The 24,854-nt window shown below is 43.5% G+C and overlaps 1 protein-coding gene across 2 annotated transcripts in view; it reads left to right on the top strand.

Annotated features, from left to right (window-relative positions):
- The window catches only part of SNTB1 (syntrophin beta 1), a 229,969-nt gene that overhangs the window by 181,118 nt on the left and 23,997 nt on the right, over positions 1 to 24,854 (top strand). For both annotated transcript variants that reach the window (XM_027613914.2, XM_035727201.1), the window contains one exon: positions 17,479 to 17,618. In XM_027613914.2, the coding sequence (XP_027469715.1) occupies positions 17,479 to 17,618 (140 nt within the window). The remainder of the gene's footprint in view (positions 1 to 17,478; positions 17,619 to 24,854) is intronic.

The following is a 24,854-nucleotide window of genomic DNA, read 5'->3' as shown; positions in this document are numbered from 1 at the left end:
CCAATAATGAACCTCCAGGTGCACATAACCCAATTTTTATGATTGTCTATATTAAATCTATCTTGTTTTCTCTATTTACCCATTTTGGGGGTGAGGTAGAGGGAAGAGGACATGCAGGAGATTTTTAAAGTGCCAGACTTCAATATCAGGTTCATTTCATATTATTGTTTTTCTAACTTGAATTAGTTGCCAACTGAGGTAAGCAGACTAATGCTCCCCCAGAGATGTTCACATTCTAATCCTCAGTACCTATAGCTTTATTGTCTTACATGGGAAGAAGGACTTTGCAGATGTAATTAAGGATCTCGAGATGGTGAAATTATCTTATCTCGGGGGGGGGGTTAATCACATGGGTCCTTATAAGAGGGAGGCAAGGTCAGAGTCAAGAGTAGGTGATGCTGTGACGGAAACAGAGGGTGAAAAGGCAATTTGATGTGGAGTCATGAGCTAAAGGAATTAGAGAAGCTTCTAGAGGTTGGAAAAGGCACGGAAATGGATTGTCCCCTAGAGCCTCCAGAAGGCAGCACACCTGCCAACACCTTGATTTTAGGACTTTTGATTTCCAGAACTGTAAGAGAATAAATACCACTACTGTTGTGGTGATTTCTTAGAACAGCGATAGGAAACCAGTACACAAACTTTTTAAAAATAGGGAGAACTCACATTTAAAAAATACAAATTTGTGGATTCTTTTGAAATGCTTCTTTTGGCAACACTGTGTCTATTATCTTTCCTGGTAATGGATGATTGGCTAATGCTAAAAAGAAGCTCCCCTGTAAATGGGATCTGGGTTGTCTTTTTTTTTTTTTTTTTACATCTGGTCCTCTGTAGTCTCTAAATTTGTGACTCCTTGTCTAGAAGATTCTATGGTTGATACAGCCACTATAACATTGCTGGAAGCATATGCTTTGAATCTGGTGTTTTTGCAGCCGTGAGCGAGAAGGGTCAGGAACCGCTTAACTTCCTAGTGGGTCAAATATCTAGGAAAGTATGGTAGTTACAAATATCCAAATTTCATAGCCTACTGTATTCTGTTATATGTTGCTGAACATAGGATACATGGTTGATTGAGAACTGCACAGCCCATTAAGTTGGACTTAGAACTGGCAGACATTTGTACCAGAGTGAGCACCACCAGCGAAGAATAGGGTTTGCTAAAATAACAAAAGCATGCAAATTAAATTTATAGTATAATGGAATATTTCACTGCCTTTAGAAAACAGACCATGTTTCATTTACTAGCCCTTCAAGTGTGCAATGAAGAATAAACATAAGGGACTAAGTTTGTCTCAGCTACTCGTTATAAATAGAAATATCCCTCAGTGGAAAGACATATTAAGGGTTATGAGTCATTTACAACTTAGTCTTGAATTACTTTAATCAGATGTGAGACTTGGGGAATAAAGAGCTTTGATTACTCAGAGGAACTTGCACTGAGCTGATGTCTGGCCTGAGGGGAGCCCCATGTGCCAGGAGGTGGAAAAGAAGCACGAGGAGTATGTTGCCAAAAGTTGCACAGAGCTGGACCCCGTGTACCCCAGTCCGCGGGAGACGCTACAGCCCAGTTCCCAGCTGGTCTTTCCTCCTGCCTTTCCCCTCACACTCCCACATTGCCCCCCTTTTCCTTTCTTCTGAGAGGCAGCTTTGTGATCTGAAAGTATCACAGCTTTGAGGTCAGGAAGGCTCATAAGTGGCTTTGTAACTATCACTATGTAACTTTGGCTAGTGCGTGACCTCTCTGAGTCACAGTTTCTTCTTCTGGAAAACGTAGATACTAATACATGCTTCAAGGTGTTGAATCGGTTAAGGGAGGGGAAGCAGAGCACCGCGCTGGTATTATTTCCTAAGGCTGCCATAATGAACTACAACAATCAGACAATAGCAATGGATTGTCTCGCAGTTCAGGATGCTAGAAACTTACAAGTCAGGCACCAGCAGGGTTCCTTGCTCCTGAGGGCTATGAGGGAACATCTGCTCCCTGCCTCTCTTCTCACTGCTTGTGGTTTGCTGGCAAGCTTCAGCATTCTGGGCCTCGATCACTCCTGTCTTCGTGTTCACGTGACATTCTCCCCGTGTCCACATTTCCCCTCTTACAAGCAGACCAGTCATACTGGTTTAGGGTCTGTTGTGTTCCAGTTCGACTTTGTCTTAACTAACTACATCTGCAATGACCATCTTTCCTAAAATGGTCACATTCCGTAGTATTGGGGGTTTGGACTTCAATATCTGAATCTGGAGGAGAGGGAGACACCATGTAACCCACAACCCTGCTCATCACACAGTAGGCTCTTAATACACATTTACCTCTTCAGCCTCTCTTTCCTTAATAAAAGAATTCTTTTCTTGTGATGTAGATTTTTAAACCATCAGATTGAAATGACTCAAAACCTAACATGTCACATTCTCTAAACCTTTCTCTCCTAAGTGTCCCTTCTAAGTTACTACTATTTTTGAGGTCCGAAGATAGAGCAAATCCCAAACAATTCCAACCTTACTCAATTATAATTTTGTATAATTTAGGCAGGGAACGGTGTTGAAATTTACTTTTGGACTTTCCTCAGAAAAGGTTGAACTGAGCACACAAGTAAACAAGATGAAAGGGAATGTTTACAAGTTTAAAAGAACAAACCCGTATGAAGCAGTGTAAGGAATTTCATTTGTGTAGAAACAGCAGGTCTCCTCTTCAAACAGCTGGTGTTTGGACGCGTCCAAAGGAAGTCACCAAGTCCTGGGGGGAAACTCAGGTTGTTCCCAGTTGAGCCAAGGCACTGAGTGGGGAGGCAGATACATCTTCTGACTCTAAATGGAATGGTTGGTGAGATAGGCTTCTAGGAGTTGGGGCTTCCTTATAAGAGAAGGAATTGATAGGTCGGGCAAGTCTAGATCCAAGAAGCTGGGTGAGGGAGGTGAAAACAGCTGATGATAATGGAGCCAGAGCATCTCTGGAAGGAAGGAGAGAATAAACTGTCTAGTAGTAAAAACCAATGTGGGCAGGGAAAAAAAAACAGGCAGAATTACCCAAAATGCGCATGACAAGGCGACACACAGCAGAATCCAGTTTGGGGGTCCAAGTTCATGGCCAGGTTTTCTTCCAGAATGCTGAGTGTTGGGTGTTTCAGAGTAGGATTTGGGTAGTGTAACTATACACTCCTTCTCTTTTCTGGGGTTCCCAACTGAGAGTGAGAGGGAATGATGTACTAATGAAGAACAAGGGAAAAAAACCATCTTTATTAATAGCGAGGCAAGTGCCCAATAAGCCCTAATTAATGCCAAACTCCGATAAATGCTGCATCATATAGAACACGGCCAAAGTGATGTGTCTTGTCTCCTGTGGCCTCTTTTGAAGCCAGGATGCTTGGGTATTGAAATGAGTCAACAGTGTGGACCAAAATGGCCAGCCTGCTGTAGGACCAGTCCAGCATACATGTTTCCTTCATGCAAATATGGTGATTTGCAATGAATGGGTAGTGACCACCGACACCCACTTGTGATGAATATGACAATGCTTGCTATTAAAAAAGACCCAGTGACAGCTCTAGATCTGAACAATTAGAGTCACAGCCGTTCTTTCCTTGGAGGGGAAGTTAATTAGATTGGGATAGACAATGGGCAGAAAGGCAGGGAGGTGCTCCTCTTTCCTGTAGTTGGGTTCTCCAGTAAGGTTGTCATTCTGCTTCTCGCAAGGCAGAGAAGAGTGTAGGGTAGAAAATCATCCCCGACTTAACAAGACACAGGCTTGGGTGGCTGTATCTGGTTCTTCCAATTTGTTAGTCCAAATTGATTATGCGTAGCCTGAACTGGAAGTGACACAGAGTTACAGAGTAATCCAAGTAGAATCCAACAGTCTTTAAGAAGCAAGATGAGACTTTGGAATCACTTCCTGGAATGTATCTTAGAATGTAGTCATTTTGAAGAGCTGCCTCATTAGCAGTAAGCAAAATGAGGAAAAACAACTGAAAGGCCATGTTCATGTGGTGGAACTGCTCTGTGCCTCGATGGGGACTAGACCTTCATGTGCCTTCTATCTCCTCTGTCCATGATGCTGTATGACAAAAGAAGATTTAAAACCCTGGCTCTGCACTTATCTCCTTGGATATGTGTCATCTGCCCTAGGGTTGGCTTAATTATGAAATCCTGGGGACCAAAGCATTACTTTTAATAGAGCTATCAAAGGCTTCTGTTAGAGTACATTAACATCTGACCTTCTGCATACTCAGTAAATAAGATAACTTTCAAAAAACATACCCCGTGTCTGCAAATGTTTAAAGAGAGAAAAAGAAAACTGGAAAACTGACTGAAAATGTAGTGGGTTCTTGCCATTTTCTTATGATTAATGTCTTGGCTTTACCCACCTCTTCCCGATTCATGTCCACTCGGGACCTCAGAATATGACCTGGTTTGGAAATAGGGTCTTTGCTGACGTAATTAGTTGAGTTCATACTGGAATTGGGTGGGCTTTAAATCCGGTGGCAGGTGTCTCGATGAGAAGGCCACGTGAAGACACACAGAAAGCCCATGTGACAATGGAAACAGAGATGGGACTGACGCAGCCAAGAGCCGGACACATAACTGACAGTGCCACCCAGGTGCCCCTGTCTTACCCAATTCTTTGACAAGGGAGGACATTAGACCCAGAGAGGCAAGTAATTCTTACCCAAGTTCATTCAGATCTTTTGTTTGATATACACTATTCCTACTTTGATGTGGTGATAAGAATATCTAACATTTTCTTTTAAATTAATGTATAGTTGACATACAATACTGTATTGGTTTCAGATGTGTAACAGGGTGATTGGACAATTACGTACATTACGAAATTGTCACTACAGTCAGTGTCGTTACTATCGGTTACCATACAAAGTTATTACAACATTATTGACTATATTCCCAATGCTGTACCTTTCATCCCTATGACTTATTTATAACTGTAAGTTTTTGCCTCTTACTCCCCTTTACCTGTTTCGTTCATTCTCCCATCCCCCTCTCACCTGACAACCACCAGTTTGTTCTCTGTATTTGAGTCTGTTTCTGTCTTTTGACATTGTTTGTTTTGTATTTTAGATTCCACATGTAAGTGAAATCTTAGGTTATTTGACTTTCTCCGTCTGACTTATTTCATTTTGCCTAATACCCTTTAGGTCCATCCATGTTGTCATAAATGGCAAGATCTTATTCTCTATAGGGCTGAGTAATATTCCATTGTACATAATGGAATTTATACACACACACACACACACACACACATATATAATGGTACATACAATGATAGATATATAATGGAATATATATATAGTGGTATATGTAATGGTATATATATGTGTGTGTCTAGATCTATGTATAGATCTAGACACACACACAAACACCATATCTTCTTTATCCACTCATCTGGCAATGGACACTTAGATTGCTTCCATATCTTGGCTTTTGTAAATAATGCTGCTATAAACATAGGGGTGCATATATCTTTCAGAATTAGAGTAGCTACTATTTTTAAAGGCTTGCTTGCTTACTGTATGCAAGACACTTTTCTAAGCCCTCTGTGTGTATTAATTAATTTTATCATTACAACTTTGCCTAGACAACCGCAGTAGTATTCTTTTTTTGGAAATAACCTACAAAAAAGGTACTGAGAGGTTTTGGTACAACTGTCTCTGAAAATAATCTGCAGATTCTAGGTATTTTAGAGAAAACAAGGTCAGCAGCTTTCAAACTGTATCCCAGTGGTTGCCAGGAGCCTCATTCAGAGGTGTGGCTTGCATGTGGCTGGCAGTAAGAAAAAGGCATAAAGTCTCAGATCTCAACCAGGCTGTAACCCCATACAGAGCCTCTTGCAATTGTTTTACATTTTGTTCTTTGACCTGTGATTTAATCTGATCAGAGTGATCGAAGAAATCTAAAAGTTTGAAAGCTGCTGAGGTAGATGACTTACGAGCCCTGTCTCAAATAGAGGATTTGATGACTCTACTTTGCTCAGGTTTTTTGTTTTTTTTGTTTTTTTTTTGTTTTTGATTGAAATAGAATTGACATGTAACATTTTGTAAGTTTAAGAGATACAATGTGTTGATCTCCTACATTTATTTCTCCTTACCTCCGTTGTTACCAGTGACTTCTTTCCACCCTCTCAAATTCTTCTTGTCATTTTGTAAACCTTTTCTCTCATGCTCTGCGGAAGTGACGAAGGGGAGAGGATTCAGCTCATCCCAGTTGTGCTTCAGGGTAATTTCAGAATTGTGTGTCTGTTTCCCTGTGTATTCTCCTTCACCTTCTTCATGAGAAACATGATCAGTTCTTTATATATATACATATATATATAAAGATTTTATTTATTTATTTGACAGAGAGACACAGCGAGAGAGGGACCACAAGCGGGGGGAGTGGCAGAGGGAGAAGCAGGCTTCCTGTGGACCAGGGATCCCAATGTGGGGCTCGATCCCAGGACCCCGGGATCATGACCTGAGCCGAAGGCAGATGCTTAACGACTGAGCCACCCAGGCGCCCCCGAGAGACATGATCAGTTCTTGAGACACTGCCATGACATTTGACGGCAGGAAGCTGGGATGGAGATGGAGGTTGTCACATCTGTTTTGGGAGTCTCATTTTAATAAAATGTAGACACATCGCAGAACAGTTGCATTCATGCTGGAGAGTCTTTGGGTGCCAGGAAATTAGGACTTGTAATGGAAGTTGTCACTGTACAGCCGCACAAATACTCCAGCCTGAAAAAAAAAGTGTTCTTGAAAGGCTTTACAATGTACGCTCACGTGGCATAAAGAATGGTATTAAAAACCTGTTTTCAGCATAACATTTTTCTCCTTGGAAAGTCAGTTGTCCTCATGGGCAGATTCTAGCTTCAGATGTCCACGTAGTATTAAAATGAAACCTCTACACACAGAAACGGTGGAAAATGCCCACTGAGTGTTCTCACAGCCCCATTAACAAATCCACAAAGGACTCTTTAATAAACCACAAAATGTCTAAGGGCTTTAGAATGACTCATACCTATCGATACTATTTGACACGTGAGTGAGTTGGTGATTCCACCATTAGAAAGGTGTGCATTTTACTGTTGGCATTCACTGTTAAGGTTTATTTTGCCAACTTAATATTGTTTTTGAAGAATGATGCTTAGTTGTGTTCACATTTACATGATCCCAGTCAAACTTAATGGATCAGATCTGACTAGGTAAGTGAGATAGGCACTTTGGGAGGATCATTTGTAGCTTTTCCAGTCCAATTTATTGAACTGGAAAAGTAATTTACTAAGTGTAATGTAGAGGCTGGAAAAAATTTATTCCAAACCCCGCAAACACTATGCCTTGAGACCATAGCTTGGTTACCTTGTGGGGTCTAGTACATTGCTTGCTGTAACAATTTATTTTGATATCTTAAAGATTCTCTTGTTCTGTTGGAAAAAGCAATAGGCTAAAACTAGATTTTTTTTTTGAAAGACACATCTCAGTGTTTATTATAACTCTCCTGAAAAGCCGAGGACATGATCTTACATCATCATTTTTAGATGCACTGGGAGCCATAGCAACATAGGATCACTGATGTACAATATTTTAGTTTGATTTAGTAAAAAGTTCAGAGACTCATTTATTAATTATGTGGCTTTGCATTAGGTGTTTCATATCGATACAGCTCAACTCTGTTTCTTAGATTAGGATTCAAACCTTTTATCCACCGAAAGGTAATCTCCCACAAGACACTCAAGTACTATGATATATGATTTTATGATTTAAAAATTCTTAATAGAGCACTGAAAGCTGAAAGCAAATGAAAGACATGAATTGTCTATGTGCACTTATGTGCATGTAAGTGGTATATTTAATTGAATTACATTTCAGAAAGAAAGCTTTGTTCAAAAGAAAACAAAATATTAACTAAAATACTGAGATTTTTAATAGAAACAATGAGCTTGTGTGTGTGTGTGTGTGTGTGTGTGTGTGTGATATATGAGCATATATGTGTTCATTTCAGTTTCAAATTAAGATAGAAGCTATTTTCTTTCCTCAGAAAAGAAGACAAATAAGCACTCTGTGTTGGCATTATTTTTTTACACTGGCTATATTTAGGTCTCTAAAACCATATCATAATATGTAATATGTTTTCATAAAAGCCATTGTGTGATTATACCATACCTTAATTCAAGGATAACCAATTTCTTTTTTGTGATGTAGTTTTCCATGATTCATTCTTTCTGCATAACACCCAGTGCTGCACGCAGAACATGCCCTCTTTAATACCCATCACCAGGCTAACCCATCCCCCCACGCCCCTCCCCTCTAGAACCCTCAGTTTGTTTTTCAGAGTCCATCGTCACTCATGGTTCGTCTCCCCCTCCGATTTACCCCCCTTCGTTCTTCCCCTCCTGCTAGCTTCTTCTTTTTTTTTTTCTTAACATATATTGCATTATTTGTTTCAGAGGTACAGATCTGTGATTCAACAGTCTTGCACAATTCACAGCGCTCACCATAGCACATACCCTCCCCAATGTCTATCACCCAGCCACCCCATCCCTCCCACCCCACCCCACCCCCACTCCGGCAACCCTCAGTTTGTTTCCTGAGATTAAGAATTCCTCATATCCATGAGATCATATGATACATATCTTTCTCTGATTGACTTATTTCACTCAGCATAACACCCTGCAGTTCCATCCATGTCATTGCAAATGGCAAGATCTCATTCCTTTTGATGGCTGCATAATATTCCATTGTATATATATACCACACCTTCTTTATCCATTCATCTGTCAATGGACATCTTGGCTCTTTCCACAGTTTGGCTATTGTGGACACTGCTGCTATAAACGTCGGGGTGTACGTACCCCCTTGGATCCCTACATTTGTATCTTTGTGGTAAATACCCAGTAGTGCAATTGCTGGGTCGTATGGTAGCTCTATTTTCAACTTTTTGAGGAACCTCCATACTGTTTTCCAGAGCGGTTGCACCAGCTTGCATTCCCACCAACAGTGTAGGAGGGTTCCCCTTTCTCCGCATCCCCGCCAACATCTGTCGTTTCCTGACTTGTTAATTTTAGCCATCCTGACTGGTGTGAGGTGGTATCTCATTGAGGTTTTGATTTGGATTTCCCTGATGCCGAGCGATGTTGAGCACTTTTTCATGTGTCTGTTGGCCATTTGGATGTCTGTTCATGTCTTCTGCCCATTTCTTGATTGGATTATGTGTTCTTTGGGTGTTGAGTTTGATAAGTTCTTTATAGATTTTGGATACTAGCCCTTTATCTGATATGTCATTTGCAAATATCTTCTCCCATTCTGTCGGTTGTCTTTTGGTTTTGTTGACTGTATCTTTTGCTGTGCAAAAGCTTTTTATCTTGAGGAAATCCCAATAGTTCATTTTTGCCCTGGCTTCCCTTGCCTTTGGCGCTGTTTCTAGGAAGAAGTTGCTGCGGCTGAGGTCAAAGAGGTTGCTGCCTGTGTTCTACTTTAGGATTTTGATGGACTCCTGTCTCACATTTAGGTCCTTCAACCATTTTGAGTCTACTTTTGTGTGTGGTGCAAGGAAATTGTCCAGTTTCATTCTTCTGCATGTGGCAGTCCAATTTTCCCAACACCATTTGTTGAAGAGACTGTCTTTTTCCATCGGACATTCTTTGCTGCTTTGTTGAAGATTAGTTGACCATAGAGTTGAGGGTCCATTTCTGGGCTCTCTATTCCATTCCATTGATCTATATGTCTGTTTTTATGCCAGTACCATACTGTCTTGACGATGACAGCTTTGTAATAGAGCTGGAAGTCCGGAATTGTGATGCCACCAGCTTTGCTTTTCAACATTCCTCTGGCTATTCGGGGTCTTTTCTGGTTCCATACAAATTTTAGGATTATTTGTTCCATTTCTTTGAAAAAAGTGGATGGTATTTTGATGGGGATTGCACTGAATGTGTAGATTGCTCTAGGTGGCATTGACACCTTCACAGTATTTGTTCTTCCAGTCCATGAGCATGGAATGTTTTTCCATTTCTTCGTGTCTTCCTCAATTTCTTTCATGAGTATTTTATACTTTTCTGAGTACAGATCCTTTGCCTCTTTGGTTAGATTTATTCCAGGGTATCTTACGGTTTTCAGAGCAGTTGTAAATGGGATCAACTCCTTAATTTCTCTCTCTTCTGTCTTGTTGTTGGTCTATAGGAATGCCACTAATTTCTGTGCATTGATTTTATATCCTGCCACCTTCCTGAATTCCTGTATGAGTTCTAGCAGTTTTGGGGTGGAGTCTTTTGGGTTTTCCACATAAAGTATCATATCATCTGCAAACAGTGAGAGTTTGACTTCTTTGCTGATTTGGATGCCTTTGATTTCTTTTTGTTGTCTGATTGCTGTGGCTAGGACTTCTAATACTATGTTGAATAGCAGTGGTGATAGTGGACATCCCTGCCGCGTTCCTGACCTTAGGGGGAAAGCTCTCAGTTTTTCCCCATTGAGAATGATATTCGCTGTAGGTTTTTCATAGATGGCTTTTATGATCTTGAGGTATGTACCCTTTATCCCTATACTCTGAAGAGTTTTGATCAAGAAAGGATGCTGTACTTTGTCAAATGCTTTTTCTGCATCTATTGAGAGGATCATATGATTCTTGTTCTTTCTTATGTTAATGTATTGTATGACGTTGATTGATTTGCGGATGTTGAACCAATCTTGCAGCCCAGAGATAAATCCCACTTGGTCATGGTGAATAATAATATACTGTTGGATCCTATTGGCTAGTATTTTGGTGAGAATTTTTGCATCCATGTTCATCAAGGATATTGGTCTGTAATTCTCCTTTTTGATGGGGTCTTTGTCCGGTTTGGCGATCAAGGTAATGGTGGCCTCATAAAATGAGTTTGGAAGTTTTCCTTCCATTTCTATTTTTTGGAACAGTTTCGGGAGAATAGGTATTAATTCTTCTTGAAATGTTTGGTAGAATTCCCCTGGGAAGCCATCTGGCCTTGGGCTTCTGTTTGTTGGGAGATTTTTGATGACTGCTTCAATTTCCTTAGTGGTTATAGGTCTGTTCAGGTTTTCTGTTTCTTCCTGGTTCAGTTTTGGTAGTTGGTACATCTCTAGGAATGCATCCATTTCTTCCAGGTTATCTAATTTGCTGGCATATAGTTGCTCATAATATGTTCTTATAATTGTTTGTATTTCTTTGGTGTTGGTTGTGATCTCTGCTCTTTCATTCCTGATTTTGTTGATTTGGGTCATTTCTCTTTTCTTTTTGATAAATCTGGCCAGGGGTTTATCAATCTTGTTAATTCATTCAGAGAACTAGCTCCTAGTTCGTTGATCTGCTCTACTGTTCTTTTGGTTTCTCTTTCATTGATTTCTGTTCTGATCTTTATTATTTCTTTTCTCCTGCTGGGTTTAGGCCTTATTTGCTGTTTTTTCTCTAGCTCCTTTAGGTGTAGGGTTAGGTTGTGTATTTGAGACCTTTCTTGTTTCTTGAGAAAGGCTTGTATTGCTATACACTTTCCTCTTAGGATGGCCTTTGCTGAATCCCAAAGATTTTGAACAGTGGTGTTTTCATTTTCATTTGTTTCCATGAATTTTTTTAATTCTTCTTTAATTTCCTGGTTGACCCATTCATTCTTTAGTAGGATGCTCTTTAGCCTCCCTGTATTTGAGTTCTTTCTGACTTTCCTCTTGTGATTGAGTTCTAGTTTCAAAGCATTGTGGTCTGAAAATATGCAGAGAATAATCCCAGTCTTTGGTACCGGTTGAGACCTGATTTGTGACCTAGGATGTGATCTATTCTGGAGAATGTTCCATGGGCACTAGAGAAGGATGTGTATTCTGTTGCTTTGGGATGGAATGTTCTGAATATGTCTGTGAAGTCCATCTGGTCCAGTGTGTCATTTAAAGTCTTTATTTCCTTGTTGATCTTTTGCTTAGATGATCTGTCCATTTCAGTGAGGGGGATGTTAAAGTTCCCCACTCTTATTGTATTGTTGTCGATGTGTTTCTTTGCTTTTGTTATTAATTGCCTTATATAATTGGCTGTTCCCATGTTAGGGGCATAGATATTTACACGTGTTAGATCTTCTTGTTGGATAGACCCTTTAAGTAGGATATAGTGTCCTTCCTCATCTCTTATTACAGTCTTTGATTTAAAATCTAATTTGTCTGATATAAGGATTGCCACCCCAGTTTTCTTTTGGTGTCCATTGGCATGGTAAATGGTTTTCCACCCCTTCACTTTCAATGTGGGGGTGTCTTTGGGTCTAAAATGAGTCTCTTGCAGACGGCATTATTGATGGATCTTGTTTTTTAATCCAATCTGATAGCCTGTGTCTTTTGATTGGGGCATTTAGCCCATTTACATTCAGGGTAACTACTGAAAGATACGAATTTAGTGCCATTGTAGTGCCTGTAAGGTGACTGTTACTGTGTATTTTCTGTATTCCTTTCTGGTCTATGCTGCTTTTAGGCTCTCTCGTTGCTTAGAGAGCTTCTTTCAATATTTCTTGTAGGGCTGGTTTTGTGTTTGCAGATTCCTTTAGTTTTTGCTTGTCCTGGAAGCTTTTTTATCTCTCCTTCTATTTTCAATGACAGCCTAGCTGGATATAGTATTCTTGGCTGCATATTTTTCTCGTTTGGTGCTCTGAATATATCATGCCAGTCCTTTCTGGCCTGCCAGGTCTCTGTGGATAGGTCTGTTGCCAATCTAATATTTCTACCATTGTAGGTTACAGATCTCTTCTCCCGAGCTGCTTTCAGGATTTTCTCTTTGTCTCTGAGACTGGTAAGTTCTACTATTAGATGCCGAGGTGTTGACGTATTTTTATTGATTTTGAGAGGTGTTCTCTGTGCCTCCTGGATTTTGATGCCTGTTTCCTTCTCCACATTAGGGAAGTTCTCTGTTATAATTTGCTCCAATATACCTTCTGCCCCTCTCTCTCTTTCTTCTTCTTCTGGGATCCCAATTATTCTATGGTATCACTTATCTCTCGAATTTTTATGGTATCGCTTATCTCTTGTATTCTGCCCTCATGATCCAGTAGTTGTTTATCTCTCTTTTTCTCAGCATCTTTATTTTCCATCATTTGGTCTTCTATATCATTGATTCTCTCTTCTGCCTCTTTTATCCTAGCAGTTAGTGCCCCCATTTTTGATTGCACCTCATTAATAGCCTTTTTGATTTCGACTTGGTTAGATTTTGGTTCTTTTATTTCTCCAGAAAGCGTTTCTCTGATAACTTACATGCTTTTTTCAAGCCCAGCTAGTATGTATAAAATCATGATTCTGAACTCTAGGTCCAACATCGTACTCATGTCCGTATTGAGTAGGTTCCTGGCAGACGGTACCACCTGTTGTTCTTTTCGTTGAGGTGATTTTTTCCTTCTTGTCATTTTGTCCAGAGGAGAATAGATGAATGAGAGAACAAAATGCTAACAGGGTAACAACGTCCCCAGAAAATATACTCTAAACAAATGAGAAAGGACCTGAAATCAGGGGAAAAGAAAAGGAAAGAAAGAAAAAAGAAAGAGCAAAAAAGAAAAACAGAACAAACAAAAAAAACAGAATATGATCATATATGATCAGGCTGGTGCATAGATCAGTGCCACACAGTAGATTTTGGGTGTATTTTGGTCTGTTAGATGAAAGTGCCTCCCAAAATTTTAAAGAAAGACTTATATATGTACAAAATAAGGGTTGATACGATGAAGGGATGGAATATGACTGTAAAGATGGAAATTATAAAAAATTTTATAAAAGGAATTGATAAGATAAAAAGTTGTTTGAAAAAAGAAAGAAGAGGATTAAAAAAAAGAAAAAAGAAGGGGAAAGAATATGATCAGGCAGGAGACTAGAACAAAGCCATACACTAGAGATTTAGGCTATATTTTGATCTGTTAGAAGAAACTATCTCAAAATTTTAAAGAGAGAACAACTTATATATATATATGTGAAAAATAAGGGTAACTACTATGAAGGGATAGAATATGACTCTAAAAATGAAAAATAAAAATGTTTTTTAAAAAAACATTTAAAAAAGGGATTGATAAGATGTTGGTTGAAAAAGGGAAAGAGAAAAATTAAAAAAAAAATAACTCTGAAAGTCTAAAGAATCATGGTAAAAAAGCCATGAATTCTATGTGCAGTATTCCTCTAGCGCTGGAGTTCTGCCATTCTCATTGATCAGTAAACTTGGTCTTGGCTGGCTGTTCTTACTGATCTTCTAGGGTGCGGCCTGTTGCCGTGGTTTCCAGATGTCTTTGCCGGAGGCGGAATTGCCCCGCCCTTGTCGGTCCGGGCTAAGTAATCTGCTCGGTTTTGCTCTCGGGAGCTTTTGTTCCCCGCAAGCTCTCCGTACAGCTTTGGAGGACGAGAGTGAAAATGGCGGCCTCCCAGTCTCCTCTGGAGGAGCCAAGAATTCGGGGCCCCGCTCCTCAGTGCGCCCCCAGAGAAAAGCAGTCACTCCCGTCTCCCCGGACTCCGGTCTCACTCCGTGCTCACCCGGCCTGTGACCGAGCGTTTCTATCTCTGGCACCCGACCCCATGTGGAGTCTCCAAACTCAGCAGATCCCTGCGGTGCACTCCCGCGCCGCTCCTCCCGGGGGAGGGAGGGGAGTCTCCCCGGATCTGCCGCTTGTTGGGTCCCTGCTGGAGGAGCAGTGGCCCGACTGGGCCGCGGATCACGGTTTATGGCAACCCCGAGCTGAGAGCCCGCGCCTCGGCTCCGTCTCTGCAGCCGGCTTCCCCGCTCTGATACCTGGGAGCTCTGCTGCACTCAGGCTCCCCCGGTCTTTCTGTGACCCCGAGGGTCCTGAGACCACACTGTCCCGCGAGGGTTCCACCCCCCGCTTAGCCACTGCAGCGACGTCCCTCAGCGGAGCCGGCTTCTAAAAGTTCCGATTTTGTGCTCCGCGGCTCTATCACTTGCCAGAAGCGGCCGACGGAGGCCCCCTCCCCTGCCGTCTATCCTCCCGAATATCGCCTCGGATTCACTTCTCCGCACGTCCTACCTTCCAGTAAGTGGTCGCTTCTCTGTTCAGAGAGTTGTTGCTATTCTTTTCTTCGATCTCCTGTTGAGTTCGTAGGTGTTCAGAATGGTTTGATCCCTATCCAGCTGCATTCCTGGGACCAGACGAAATCCAGGTCTCCTACTCCTCCGCCATCTTGCTCCGCCCCTAAAACTGTTTTTTTTTTAATGTGTATCAAATGCATAATGGGAGAAATAAGTCAGGTAGTTATTCACATTCTAGTATAAATAGCTTTACAGTGGTTTCTTCTTTCTAGAAAGGGAGGGTTTTTTTTTTTTAAAGATTGTATTTATTTGAGAGAGGGAATGAGAGAGAGAGCATAAGCAGGGGGGAGGAGCAGAGGGAAAGGGAGAGGCCGACTCCCCGCTGAGCAGGGAGCCTCGTGTGGGGCTTGATCCCAGGACCCTGGGATCATGACCTGAGCTAAAGGCAGACACTCAGTCGGTTAGACAGAGCCACCCAGGCATCCCGAAGGGGAGTTTTTATTTGGATTTTTTGGAAGGAGTGCATGATCATTGTGTAATGGATTCTTCCTGGAAGAACTGTGGGATAGATGGGGAAAGAATGAGTTGAAATTGTTAGCACTGAAGATATTCTTGGTTTCCTTATATTTTTTTTTCCCAAAGAAAGTGTCATATTGTTGCCATTTCCAAAGAATTCCTTTTGACAAGTTTAGAAACCAGTGAGTCTGCTACAATTTTCCCACCCTATGGTTCACTGAGGTTCTTACCATCTGCCAGATATTATGCTAAGCACACTATATACACAGTCTTTATTTATTTATCTAAAGTAGGCTCCTCGCCCAACTTGGGGCTTGCCTTTACCACCTGAGATTAAGAGTCACATGCTCTCCTGACTGAACCAGCCAGGCACCCCCCATGTACGATCTTATTTAATCTCCACTCTAGCATTATGAGGTATACACTACTTAACAGGTTCTATATGGTGCTTATTCTGCACTGTGGTAAGCATTTTAGACATTTTAACTCAACCTTCACCACAGTCCGCTGGTATAGGTACTATTATTTCCCCATTTTACCGGTACAGAAACTGAGACACAAGGAGATGAGCTGACTTGGCCGAGATCCCACAGCTAGTAAATTGGGAAGAGCTATGATTTATGTTCAGGCATTCCAGCTCCAGAGACAACACTCTTAACCACTGTTGTGTGCGATATTATCTTTATCGGTGAGGAAATAGAAGGACAGAGAATAAAAACTCTCCCAACGTCACCTGGGCAATAAATAATGGAGAGAGGGGGACTCAGATTCAGGCAGCCCATAAAACTGCGTAACCTATAAGCCTCACCCCTTCCGCCATCCTGCACATCTTCTCTGCTTTGATCATTCAGTCTTAAAGCCATTTCAATACAGATGTCACTGTGGCACTTAAGAAAAGTAATGATAAGAATAGAAAGGGAAGAAATTAGCTTTATCATTTATTCAGTTTACTGCCTAGCCTAATTTTGAATAGATTTTGGATTGCGGTTTGTCATGAAAGGGTTGAACCTTCACTGAATTGCCAGCGTCAAAGACGACCTTGACTTCATCTAGCGCAGTGATTCTTAATCTTTAATGAGCCATATGAAGATCTTGCTAAAATGCAGATTTTGATTCAATAGGTCTAGGATGTGATGCTGATGCTTCTGGGATATGATCTATGCCTTGAGTCACAAGGCTAACACAGTGTTTTCAAACTGAGCATAAAGATGTATCTCAGGGCCCAGAGTTCACATTGGAAGGAGGGAATTTTCATAGATGGAAGAACATGTACAGTTTGGGATGATCAACACCAGGCGGGGAGGGGGGCGGGAGGTGGCTCATGAGATAAGACCTGAGCTACCTGACTCCCAGGATTGGAAGGGACATTAACGGTCACCTGCTCCAAACATCCAACTTGACGTTTGAATCCTCTAATATCCCTGCCAGGTCATTTCACTCCCAGAGTTAAGGAATTTTCTGTGCTGAGTGGCACTAAGAGAATTTTAAGATGGTGCCTGAGTCACAGAAACAGTCCAGATGAAGGGCTCTGATATCAGTCTCCTACCTCTCCAGACAGACATTTGCCTCCATAATACATTTTCAGAGCCTTTGGATATTTCTTCAAAAGCTTTCAAACCTTACCATTTCCTGATAAAAACAATGTACTCTACCAAAGAACCATCTGGGAGTGCTTATTTCCCCAGGCATCTGCATTCCACTCTGAAATAGTGATTTCAGTGCTGACTGGCAGGTGAGAAGCAGTGACAGATGTCTGGCAGCTGGGCTCCTTCTTGGCTGTACTGATGATCCGCGCTACGGCCCTTGAGAAAACATATTTTCCAGAATCAAGAATCCTGCGACCATGAATGGTTTCTTCTCATTTTGATTTCACGACCTGAACCCAAGGCTCTTATGGTTGGGTCTTCTGACTGGGAGGGGAAGCCAGCTACTCCTCTCGTCTCTCCTCCTTCAGGCTGTGACTTGACAGCACCCTGCTTTCTGTTCCAGGTGCCCGGGGAGAGCGAGAAGCAGTGGAAGCCGGCACTGGTCGTACTGACTGAGAAGGACCTTTTAATCTATGACAGCATGCCGCGGAGGAAGGAAGCCTGGTTCAGCCCAGTTCACACGTACCCTCTTCTTGCCACCAGGTAGCCTTGGCCTTGTGTTTGAGTCTGATGTAGTTGCAGTTTGAGACTGTTCTGGTCAATTACAAGTATCTCAGCACATTATATTCCTGCTTCCTGTTGCGTCAGGAACTGAGAGCTCCCCCAGAATATAGCCACACATTTCTATCCAGATAGGTGAATTATCATTGACGGCCCGGCATGGGCAACACGGACACAAAGAACAAACTGCTTCTTAGTCGTGAAGGAACAGTGACATCTGGGAGATGGTCCGTGCCCCATCACCTTCCCGGGTCTCCACCCCAGTTCCTTTGAGAGGAACTATGTCCATGCATTTACAGTCTTGAAATTCCGGTAGAATCCTCAAGCAAGGGCCTTCACTTGTAGCACAGGGATTGTCGTATGGGAATGTGCTGGTACTGTGCTTTTTACAGTTTGCTCGGCACGAGACCCCATAGCAAGTTCTTCCTCGGTTGTTGGTGCTTCCTGTGGAAATGGGGCTGCCAGGGTCTGTTTCTTAGGACCTTCAGTGCATGTTTATTGTTCATGTGACATATTATCTTAATGCATCATGTGCTTATCCTCTTTTTGAAGGTCTTTATTCTGAGCACAAAAGCGCATCAAACCTGAGTCTTGATCCAAGTAGTTGACAGCTCCCAGACTTGGCTCCTGTTGCCATCTCTTTCTGTATGTGCTTTATGATTATGGACACAGTTTTCATTACTCCTGTACCTCTTCCTTACCTAGAAGGTAGGCATACTAACCTAATGTTTATGGCCTCCCTGGCATCGTGCTTGACGGTATGGGTCCCTAAAATGTCTGCGAATGAATTACTGACCAGTGTGGGACAAACTCTGGAAGGAGTTTGGTCCAACAGACAGAAAGCATAGAGGACTGAGGTTTTGGGGCTTCTGTCCCGAGCAAGAGATAGATAGAAACAAGATAGGTTCTCCATTCTGAAGGGACTGAGGTGTCAAATAGGTTATAGTCAAGGCTTGGGTGCAGGGAAGAGAATGAGACTCAGGAGCAGAACAAGAGGAGACACGAGATTAAAATGGTAATGGTGTGTGGAGCTGAAACTCCTTTCAAAGCCCTCTTACGTCCACGTATGGTGATTATGGAGAACAGCAAGGGTGACCTGAGGAAGTGATTATTGGCCCCAGAGGTGAATAGAGGAGGAGGCCTTCAGGGTCAGGGACCACACCTAGATCACTTAGATACAAATAAAATAACAAAACAGTAATTTAATTTTTGAGTATCCTAAGCCTTAAAATCTTTGGCAGGATAGCTATGAAAGCACTACTGATGTTTGTAATAAAATCTCAATAATCAGAATCCAAACATCCTAAAATGTTCCTGTGGAGCTTCAGGCTGTGTCTTGGGGTCCATTGAAATTCATCCCGACCTCCATCACGTTCCACAGCCCTCACCCACGGGCACTGACGTGCACATTCTGAGACATTCTCACAACTGGAACCAAAGAAGGATTAGACCATAGTCACGGTCTTCCAGGGTACTAAGAAGAGAAATTGGACTCATTCCTCTTAGACTGATTTTCGGGAAGAAAAGTCTATGTAAGGTAAAGTTTCTAGGTAACTCTCAGGCAACCTGAAAATAAAACCCTCATGCATAGCCTACTTGGAGTTTCTGAGCATTCTGACATTGAGGCTGCCTCTTTATTCATGCATGCATGCATTCAGGATTTTAAAAAACTCAGCGCCTCCGTCTACACTAGCCACATTTCAGATACTCAGTAGTTGTGAGTAGTGGCTACTATGTTGGACAGCACAGATCTTAGAACATGTCCATCATCACCGAAAGTTCTGTAGGACAGCACCACCCTAGAGCATAAATGACTAGCTCCGAATTTGTCCTGATTCGGGCAAGTGACTGGACTGACACGCTCCAATGGCAGTGTGTCCAGAGCTCAGGCTGCCTGACGGGAGGTCGTCTTGCAGGCTCTTGTGGCCGTCTACACATCAGGCCGTCAGTGGCTTCAGTGGCCCCGGGGGAAGGGTGCACAGGCGCAGCAAATGGCATCTGAATAGGCTTGGGTGGGGCACCAACAGTAACTGTGAAAGGCTCAGGAGCCACAGGCGTGCCAGGTCTGGGCTGTGAGCAAAGCACACGAGTAGCCCGAAGCCACGAGCCAGCGTCCGCTATGGAAATAAATAATGGAAACCCTTTCAGTGCGAACTGTGCTCATTTCGAACAAGATGCATCCTAAGAATTCGGCGCCTACCGTCTACACCTAGAGGAGATGCAGTGGTGATACCTGACCTCCCAGTTTACTGCCTCTTTCCCAAATCACCCAGCCTCACCACTGAACTGCAAAATCAAAACGTACTGTGTGTGTGTGTGAGAGAGAGAGAGAGCCCTACGAGAAGTGGTACGCTGAAGCTCCTAACCATGCCCCTGATATCCAGCCGCTAGCCGGGGAGGCAGAGGCTGTCCGCGGCGTTAGGGCAGCCCCGGCTCTTCGTTCTTACTTCGTGCCCTCGAGCTACTAGCTAACTTGCCGCCTGCTCCTGAGAAGCAGCTTGGAAATACAGGACCTGAAGTTTCCGTCTTCGTTTTCCTCCCGCCAGAAGAGTGCCTCCCCGTCCCGGGCTGATCGCCCCGCCTCCCATTTCTGGGCTGATTGCCCCGCCTCCCCTTCCCGGGCCGATCGCCCCAACTCCCCTTGCCGGACTGATAGCCCCGCCTCCCCATCCAGGGCTGACTGCTCCGCCTCCCCTTCCAGGCCTGACCGCCCCGCCTCCCCTTCCCGGGCTGATCGCCCCGCCTCCCCCTCCCGGGCTGTCGCTCCGCCAACCCCCTTCCAGAGTCGTCCGCCGTTAGACGCCGCGGTGAAATGCTGCTTTCGCTCCAAAGCCTAGTGCAGATCTGCTGTCTTGTGCAGCATGGTCATCTTCCTTCCACCACCCGGTAGATGCGCTTAGAGAAAGGCTTTTGGAAAGCAAACAAAAAGCGAGGAAACGACCGGTCCCTTCGCCGGAATCCCGCAATCACACGGGGGAGCCGCAGTCCTTGTGTGGCTCCAGGCTATGGAGCTGGGCTCCCTGCAGCTGAAGGCAGAAACTCATTCTCTCCTTGCGTACAAAGCTGGCTGTTTGAGATGGGAGGCTGGGCTGAAGCTGTTCGCTTCCCGCAGAGAACTCACTGCCAGAGGTGGTAGGAGTCAAAGGGAAACTCTGGATCCTTCCATTACCCAAGTTACCCCAGTCGTCCACTGGCTGCTTCCTAGTCACATATTTAAGTTCATCAAGTGACTCATTTACTTGCCCTGTGTTCCATACGGTCACATATGGCAGCGTGTCCTGCATATATGAGCACTTAGGCTCATGGCCTATCTAGTAGCATGATTTGTCTTTGAGTGCATTTTTCTTTTTTTTTTTTTAAGATTTTATTCATTTGACAGAGGGAGAGAGAGAGGCAGAGGGAGAAGCAGGCTCCCCACTGAGCAAGGAGCCCGATGTGGGGCTCCATCGCAGGACCCAGGATCATGAACTGAGCCAAAGGCAGACAACTGACTGGGCCACCCAGGTGCCCCTGAGCGCATTTTTCTAAAGAAGGGGACTCATGACTCTTTAAAATCTTTTTAAAACCTTTTGTTAAAGTAGCATTTATAGGGGCAGCTGGGTGGCTTAGAGGGTTAAGCATCCAACTTCGGTTGCGGCTCAGGTCATGATCTCAGGGTTGTGGGATCAAGCCCCAAGTTGAGCCCCTCATCAAGCACCTTGTCAGGCTCTGAGCTCAGTGCAGAGTCTGCTGGAGATTATCTCCCTCTCCCTCCCGCTCTGCTCTTCTCCCTGCTTATGCACTCTCTCTCTCTAAAATAAAATCCTTTTTAAAAAGTGTGATTTATAAATAGTAATGCACACAAATCTTTTAAATGTACAGTTCACTTAGTTTTTATTTACAGATATAGAGCCACATCTTCTAAAATGTTATTATAGGGTGTCTACAAATTAATCATGCTGAGTAACATTATCAAGAAGGCCATGGTGGTACTATTTGCAGATAGGCCCGGGTGCTAATCAATCAGTGGCTGACCTTCGTGGAGGGCGCCTAGATCAAGGCCTGGTGCTTTACTTAGATTCTATTCGATTTTGCAAAACTTGCCCAATTTAAGAATCACCTGGCTGTTTACTAAAGAGGTGGGTCCTCAGGACCCTGCCCTGGAGATTCTGGCTTAGTAGGCCAGGTTCCCGGAATCAGGAGTATGTGTTCTCCACAAGCATCAGGCAAATGTTGTCCTCAGGGTGACCGCATTTAACCCTTACAACCCTGTGAGGTGTAGGTTTTATTCTGAGCATATCTTTTTTTTTTTTTTTTAAAGATGTTATTTATTTATTTGACACAGAAAGAGAGTGAAAGAGCAGGAGCAGGGGCAGGGGCAGAGGGAGAAGATTGTTCCCCGCTGAGCAGGCAGCCTGACTCAGGGCTCCATCCCAGGACCCCAGGACCATGACTGGAGCTGAAGGCAGAGCTCACCTTTTTTAACCTCTGCTCTCTGCAGCCTCCTGAAAGAGCACGTTCTTATTCCCTGGAGTTTTAGTGGCTCTTGGTGGCTGAGTAGAGCATACAGATCTTTCCTTCGCTCTCCTGACAACTTAATCATACAATAGGCAGCCACCCAGATTCCATGACAGAGTGAGGACAGGGCTGTGGGTGCCATCAGAGACCTAGAGTTTCTACCCATGGCTTCGACCAGGAGTTCTCAGAACGGGCACGAGCACCACCTGGGAATTTGTTAGACGTGCAGATCCCCCCCCCCCGCCGCTTCTAGACCAGTGGAATCAGGCACCGGAGGTGGGGCCCCGCCTCGGTCTGAGTTTATAAGCTCTCCGGGTGTTTCTGATTGAGGCCACAGTTTGAGAACCTCTGGTTCGGAACTCTGCTCTGCTGCCAGGGTTCACCATCAGAGGGAAACATCACAGCAGGGACTTGGATCTTCCTTCCCTGCAGTTCTTCAGAAGCACTGTTTTGCCTCATGTGGTGGTGACCGCCGATGAATTCGTTCAAAGGCTATGCTGGATCCAGTGGTCGTGGAGTCATCAGAAGCTCCCAAATATGTGCTGTTTGCCTGCCCTGCTTTTTCACTTAACATGACCCTATAGGAATCTTCCACTGATATTTTGTACTCTACCTTAGCTTTATTTTACTGCCTGCATAGCGTTTCCATTGCATGGATGCTCCGGGGCATAGATTCTGGAAACTTACAGCATGGCTCCAAATCCCAGCTACTTACCAGCTTCGGAAACTTAGGTAAATTTTGTAATCTCTTACTGCCTCGTGTCCCTCATCTGTAATGGGCATAATATTGGTACCTGATAAGGTGGTTATAAGGTTATGTTAGATAACGTAAAATGTGTAGGGTAGTGCTTGATGCATGGTAAATGCTAAATAAATTTAGTTATTTTTACTCTTATTTTTTAACCTTTCTCTGTTTGGGGGTTTAATAGTACATTGCCCACATTTGAAAAACAACTTCATCACACTGAAAACTTGTGAGCAACTGAAACCCACAGGTTATCATTGGAGCACCTTGGGAGAAATCTTTTAAAGCTCAGCCTGTCAGCAAAACAAATAAAAATAAAAATAAATAAGTGAAGAGAAAGCCTGAAAAACCATCTCCTTAAAAAATAAAAACAACAACTGAATTTGCTGGTGGAAAAGAAAGATCATAGTATTGGATTCGACAGCCCGGGGTTCACATCCCAGGTTTGCCCAGTCAAGCCTCATAGTTTACAGGCCGTGTGACCTTGAGCAAATCATGTCACCTCTCAGAACTTGTTTCCTCACCTGAAAACTCGGATCAGAATGTCTACTGTGGAGTGATTATGAAAATGACAGAAGGACGACTGTGTCAGTCAGCTCAGGATAGCTGAAGCAACAGGTAATTCTGTTTTCACAATTCCGGAGGCTGATGAGTCTAAGAGCACAGTTCCAGGGTGATTGGCTTCTTGGGTTCTAGGTGGCTGCCATCTTGCCGTGTGCTTATATGACTTCTTCTTTGCGTGTGTGTGGGGACGATGAGCCCTGGAGCTGGGCCCCATCCTTACATGACCGCATTTAACCTTCATGACCACCTTGTTGGCCCTATCTCTAAATACAGACGCATTGAGGGGTAGGGCCTCAACCTCTGAACCAACGGGGTGACAGTGGGGCCGGATTCGATCCGCGACCATGACAGAAGGACAGCCTTACTTAGCATCCCGACTGGCACACAGCAGGTCTGGGCAACGGCCAGCTCCCTTCCCTTCACCTTAGCAGGGCTGGGCAGCATCGTTCAGAATGTCAGAGACTGTCTTTTGTCTTGTGCAAGAACTGGTAGGGCCAGAGTTAGTGGGAGACAGGGTTCTTTGAAAATTAAGTTACTCCGTCAGACAGTTCAGAGTTGATTTGTTTCGGGTATTTTTGTTTGTTTGTTTGTTTGGTAGTCCCAGGCACATCTACTTTATATTTTTCTGGAAGATGAAAATTTGATTGTGTTTCACAGCAGTGGCACCAGCTGCTCGAAACATGTTCTTGGTGTCGACCCCCCACGCGGAGAAGTTTCTGGGCCTTGGCCTCTGCCACTGAGAAACATGGATGGTGCCTTTGTGCCTCAGTGGTGCAATTATTTATAGCGGTGCGCTTGGGAAGTTTTCAAACACGTACTTTTAGGTGTTCTCATCCCTCAGTTTTTAGGAGTTCTTGGGAAAACTCTTTTTTTCCTGCTTAGCCAAAGCTTATTTGATGTTGCTGAACATTTTAAAAAAAAAAAAAAAAGGTCACTCTTGCCCATATGGAGGAAGTGTGTTGTTTTTTTTTTGTCATCGTCGTTATAATTGGTGAGTGAGACAGGCCTACAGAGAGTGAGGATTAAGGTCGCAGTCTTTCTGAAATTCTAGAGGAGATGTAACCCCGAAATTCTGCATGCCCAGTCCCGGTGGTCGGCGAAAGACCGGGACGCACAGAGCTTGCAAACGGAGGGATGCTTCTCTGAGCCCAGTTCCTCCGCCTGTGGGCCCCCGGAGAAGGCTTGGGGTCGGTGCAGACCAGGAACTGAGGAATGTGCCCTTGGCTCTTTTGACTCCACAGGGGAGCCAAAGACGCTGGCATTTCGATTAAACCTAAGGAACTAACCTGTTTCCGAGTGCTAAACGTAGTTGCTCCCTCAGGCCAGCCTCGGAAAGTTTAGGAATGCTTTCCACTGGGGAGGTTTGGCCAATTGCGTGTGTCAGACAGTGAATTACAGTCAGCCTGTGGTTT

Source organism: Zalophus californianus, chromosome 4 (assembly GCF_009762305.2).
Source record: "Zalophus californianus isolate mZalCal1 chromosome 4, mZalCal1.pri.v2, whole genome shotgun sequence".
Classification (NCBI taxonomy): domain Eukaryota; kingdom Metazoa; phylum Chordata; class Mammalia; order Carnivora; family Otariidae; genus Zalophus; species Zalophus californianus.
This window is presented reverse-complemented; position numbering and strand designations above follow the sequence as displayed.